At 27.7% G+C, this 6,000-nt stretch overlaps 1 protein-coding gene across 3 annotated transcripts in view; it reads left to right on the plus strand.

Moving 5' to 3' along the window:
• LOC143255342 (persulfide dioxygenase ETHE1, mitochondrial-like) overlaps positions 1-5,110 on the plus strand; it is a 47,198-nt gene extending 42,088 nt beyond the window's left edge. For 2 of the 3 annotated variants that reach the window (XR_013030564.1, XM_076510837.1), the window contains 2 exons: positions 1,560-1,676; positions 2,075-5,110. Coding sequence is in view for 1 of the 3 variants with exons in the window: in XM_076510837.1 (XP_076366952.1) it covers positions 1,560-1,676; positions 2,075-2,142 (185 nt within the window). In the remaining 2 variants the exon portion in view is untranslated. Of the gene's footprint in view, positions 1-1,559; positions 1,677-2,074 lie in introns of those variants that run through there. The other variant, XR_013030565.1, reaches the window with a different exon arrangement.
• The last annotated feature ends 890 nt before the right edge of the window (positions 5,111-6,000 follow it).

Below are 6,000 nucleotides of genomic sequence, written 5' to 3' on the forward strand. Positions count from 1 at the left end.
TTCATATTTCATAAAATTAAAAAAACCTTAATTACTGAGGTTAATAAATTATAGTAGAATTCTGTATCAGTGTAGTTATTTATGATTTTTAACTTGATTTTTATATATATATAAAACCTTAAAAAAAGTGTTTTATATCTTCCATGTGAAATTTTAAAAGGCTTGGCAACTAATGTCCAGCAACAACTGTGTACAAAGGTGGTAGTGAGAAAAGATAATTGTTTGCTTTACTTCTTGAGTTACTGTTCTATATTTTAAGAGAAATAAGTTTTATTTATTTCTGAATAGTAATAATTATAATGTATAATAATTGGTATGTGACTGTGTATTACAAAATACTAGTCCTGAAACACAACCAAGACAGGTAAGACTAAATGTAAGTTCTGTATTACTGGATATCATGATTTGAGAGCATGTGTACAATGTCAATGTAAGCAATGTAATGTTAGGTAGACGTGACTGGAAGGTCAATATAATAATGAATATACCTGTTCATATGTAGTGTTATGAGACTTAAGCTACTTGGACAAAAAATTTGTATTTTTGTGTTATAATATGTTGTTATTCTCACATGAAAAAACATACTTTATATTTATTTCCTTAGTTTTTATGATAGTTACAAGGTTGGTTAAGTGTTGTTTCTATATAGTTAATTATAGAAAATAACTGAAAATATAAGGATTTACTGAAAACACATTTGAAGTGTATTTTGTAGGTCTTAGAGATTACGTAAATATTTGAAATTTTGGGGACGAACAATAGATTTTTAATCTTAACACAAAATCACTTTGCATTCAGACTAGTAACAAAACACTATTTCACAAACAAAATTTTAGTAAAAATATTCTGTATAAAAATGATTTTTTTATATACAGTATATTTGTACTCTTTACTAAAAGTCTACGAAATTTTTTGAAGATGCACTTACAGTATCAAAAGTTATTGTGCAAATACTTAATGTATGCAAATGTGTAGAGGAACTCGTTTATATTATACCAAGCCTGTTGTGCAAGGGTTAATTGTTTAATATGAGAATTGAATTTAACCATTAGATTATTTGAAGTTTTAAACAAAACAAACTTGATATAATTAGAAAATGAGTTATCATTAAAAGAAATAAATTATTTCATAATTAAATATTTCACCAAGATAAAATTATAAACATCTTTTTGATATTAATTTGCAATGATTGAAAATATTGCACCAATAATCTAAGTCTATAACTATGTTTGAATTTTTAAAATAATTTTCTAAGTTGATACATAAGGAAACAAGTTAGAATTGTTTGGATATTTGAAAAAAATGTTTCATCTTTAATGTTTTTGAAGCTGATTATTCAAGTAAAAAAGTCTGTTAATTGAATAACTGAAAGTATTATAATTAATTTAGACTCTTGCATGTGATTTTAAAAAGATTTGAATGAAATACTAAGAATATATTGAATTTTGAATCCAAATGTATTTAATATATAATATAAGTGCATATCTGTTTTGCAACTATCAGAGCGCAAGTAATTTATAGATATTACAACTTTTTTTTCTTTTTATCTATTATTATAGGACAGACTGCTAGCAGTGTGTGGGAAGAAAAAATGTTTAATCCAAGATTGACAAAAACAAAAGCTGAGTTTGTAGAAATCATGAAAAATTTGAATTTGGCTTATCCAAAAATGATTGGTTAGTATATTTAGCATACTAGATGCGAAACTAGACTGTAATTGTTACTTCATCCTTAATACTGAAACTGAAAATACATGAGTGTATGTTTAATATCTGTCAATTTCCAAAATATCTTAATAAAGATGCACACATATATGTTATTAGAAAATTGTTTGAGCTATAATTTTTTGTGCTGTGATAAAAAGATTAATCAAATGCTATGTTTACATGTATTTGTTTATTTTAATATTTAAAACTGTAGGTAGTATTTCTGTGTGTAATGCAAGGTCTTAGGACAGTGGATTTTTATAACTTGGTCTATCACACGATGCTAATAGTTTAAGATCGTTGACACTGTAAATTCTAGTAATCATTTATTGGGATAATAATTATTGAATTTTTTGTCTTTGTTTTAGATAAAGCTTTACCTGCCAACATGGTTTGTGGTCTTCATGATATCACTGACCAGCAAAAAAGTGCCTGAATTAATCTGACCTTGCTCTGTTATCCTCAGAATTAAAGTTAAATAGTTTAATGAGTATGATAAGCAACCAGATTATTTGATATAATAATTTTATGGATTACACACCATTTTGTGAATTAGTAAACTTCAGATTAATGTACTAGATTGAGGTTTTCTACTAAATTACTGCCTGTCCAGTTTCATATTTTCACTTAAGAGTGTAGTTAGGTGGTCCCTTGTAAAGCAATAATTTGAACATGTATTGATGTATTGGTCTTAACATTAATTAGATTTAAGAAATAAATAGAACACTTGTTGTAGTACATGTTTGTTTCCTGTTCTAAAATAATACATTGATAGGAACAGGTTATTTTTTTGTAACACTGTTATTTACACTAAGGACCTATATATGCAATTTTCAACATATGAATTTGTATAAGGCCTGTATTTATTAAGCCATCAATGAGATGTTACATGCAAAAATATATCTGGAAAATTGATATATTCAAATTGTTTTTACTAACATGTATGAATTTTATATTCATTTATTATTAATTGTTTTATCTGTACTTAAAAAACTCAGTACTGACAATATTAACTCATTTTTAATTGGAATAGCCATGATTTGAACAACAATATTTCATTTATTAATATCTGTCATGCAGTATATCTTGCTCCATAACTGTCAATGATAAAATTGAAATGATTATTAGTCTAGCATTTATTGTACTAAATTTATTACAGTAAAGTCTACTATTTTTTCAGTCTTATGAAATATAACTTACCATAGTGTAATGAAAAACATATTCCAAAATACATAGGGTTATTTTTTGCGTTATGAAATTCATATTGGTATCTTTTGAATTGTTATATGTAGTGTTGTGTATTGTCTTAGTAAACATTTTACAAAAGTTAAGTGATAATTATTAAAACACTATAATAATTAGTGTTTTAAACACATAAGTAACAGTATTTATATCTAATTATATATGTATAGGTGCTGAGTTTATTTTTATTTGGAAAACATTTCTATATTTTCAGAATATACATTTTTATATGTAGCTGACTTAAGGTATAATAATTGAAGCACACTTATCTGTTAAAGTTTTAATTAGTTTGCTCTCTTTTTGTTATTACTTTTGTTAATTTACTTAATTACCTTTATTGTTATGGATGAAGATGTTTTTAAACTACTAAACTTTCAAATTCAGTCATATGCATAAAACTAAGAGTTATTAATAAAAGGTAGTTATAAAAATATTATTATTACTGACATAATTTATTTTCAGACACATTGTGTTACTATATTAACAGTAAAAAACTTGTTTTTGCGCAATGAAAGGTGAAAATCTTTTATAAATTATACCCGACTAGTTTCAGTAACTCGGTTACTATCGTCATGGCTAGTGCATAATATAGTTAGCTTATATTCAGCTGAAAAACGTCGAGTTTTTGTTTTTACTCTATATATTACTGCTGACATTTTAGATTTTGTAACTCTCAAGTGATGTTTTAGAAACTTTTTTTATAATTAAATAACTATTTCTCAGAAAGAAAAAACTCGTGTTGTAAAGTAGCACATAAAATAACCTGTTCGCAACCGCTTGTTAGCGCTCCCTCCTTCTCCAATAGTACAGCAGTTAGTCTGCAGGCTTATAATGATAATAAAAAAACCGGGTTTCTATATGTGGTATGGAAAGCGTAGACACTTATGTAGCATTGATTTTCACAAACAAAACAAAATTTCTGTAGAAAACCAGTAAGGAAAATGTTTACTGTTTAGGTATTATATCTAGTGACATTGATTTTTATGTGTTCGCACAAGTAGTATTAATGATATTGATAGAATACGGGGAGGTTTAAGTTTGTAAATGATATACACCAAAACGCAATGGAACTTTCTATAGTTAAAATAAAACTTGCTTTTTGTTTTCATAAGAAAACTTGACATGATTTTGAAAGTGTGTTAACCTAAATTAACGTATCAAGTAGATGTTAAAACTTGTAGAGAGATTAGGGATTTGGTTTGTTGACGATAGAACGCTCCAAATTAAGTAATCGTTAGCAATTAAATAATTTCGGTACTTTATCAGCTCAAAAACTAGGATGAACTGCGCGAAACTTTTGAAACAAATTAAACTACTTGCCTGTTTCCATTTTAAGTGTACACCTAGATTCAAACCACGTTATATATATCGCCCAAACGCAATAAATATTTCTTTTTTGTAATTAAAGTGTATTAAATAAGAGAATTAAAAAGTTCTAGGGTTTCATAAGGACTATGCAATGACGTTCAACAATAAGTGTTTACGGGCGAGCGGTATTGTAGGGCAACGCCATTATAGTGGCAGACGTGATAGATATAATTATTTTTCTATTCAGGATAGAGTTAATGAACTAATTTTACTTCCTTTCAGTAATGTATTATTATGTTTTAGAATCTTCAATACGATTCGCATGAGGCCCCAAATACATTCTATATTATGTGATTTTGAAAAAAAAAAATTTCTATGTAGGTTAATAACACTAAACATTGTTACAAATTTTGTTTTAATAAGTTAAAAAGAATATTAGTTATTCCATCAGTTTGTCGAAATAAGGCTTACATTAATTGGTTATATGATGCTTTATATTGTCTTTTAGTTTGTAAGCAGTTTAATTATATATCGTTTGTTTGGAAGTAATTACGAAGTACACATGTCACATTTTAAAGTGGAATGTAAAATCAATAGAACTAAAGAACTTTAACTACTTTCCAGTGTATTTGTTTCTTGAAATAATGAAATCTATAATTTTCAAAATTGTCGATTAAGTGAAAATTGATTGAGCTACGAATTCACTTTCTGCAATGGTCAGCTCGGTTTACCTTGACAACTTATAGATGGCAACATTATTTAGTTGAAAATCATAGGTATACATGCAAGTAATCTCGAATGATGGGAAGAAATTTCATAAAACAAGTTTTAAATAAAAAAAAGTCATTAGCATATTGGAATAGTCTTTTTCTGATTATCTTCATGAAACACAATTTTGATCTTGTAAACACGCAATGACGTTCATAATGTTAAATATTAATTAAAATGGGGTTGTTGGTGAACATGTATTTTGGTTGACAAGGTTAAAGGTTTGAGTCGACCCACAAAAAGATGTCTTTTTCGTACCCAACCTGTAACACAGTAGGCTAATAATACTAGATAACGATATATTGGACTTAATATTCAGTTGTTGATTCTAGCTCTGAGAACGTATCGTGAATTGAATTTTTTTTTTTTTTTCTGATTGGTATAGTAACATTTATCATGTTTAATTTCATGCTAAGCTAAACATTGGCTATCTGCGCGAAAGCTGCCCCTAAATTTTAAGTAATATACGGGAGAGAAGAAAGCTAGTTAACACCACCGACCGCTAACTCTTAGTTATTTGAAAGGTGTTCGACCATGACTAATATAGTTCACCCACAAACTTGAAATGTGTAGTGCAATTTTTATTTGGGAGGAGGGTGGCAAACGGGTCTTAGAACCACATCTGTTTAGAAAGCTAACTACTGGTAACGCCCAGCCTATTGCAAGCGTTTGGGTAACTTGTAGAGTATTTTAAATGTTCCTCATACAACCCCATTATTGTCATAGATAATCTGAGAAAAGTCATTATTTTAAATATTAATAAACTTTGAGAAAATAATAGGTTAACAATAGATAGTGTTTATAATTCCAACAAGAACAAAAATACGCTTTCTCCCAATTTATTTAAAATTTACAAATGAATTGAACATTTTTCGGAGGTTACGATACAATGACTTCCCGTACGAGAGTGTGAAACGGCGATTTTATCTGTACCTTTTCTTGTTGGAATTCAGCCTCCAAACTTGGAATATACAGG

Source organism: Tachypleus tridentatus, chromosome 7 (genome assembly GCF_004210375.1).
Source record: "Tachypleus tridentatus isolate NWPU-2018 chromosome 7, ASM421037v1, whole genome shotgun sequence".
In the NCBI taxonomy this organism is placed as follows: Eukaryota; Metazoa; Arthropoda; class Merostomata; order Xiphosura; family Limulidae; genus Tachypleus; species Tachypleus tridentatus.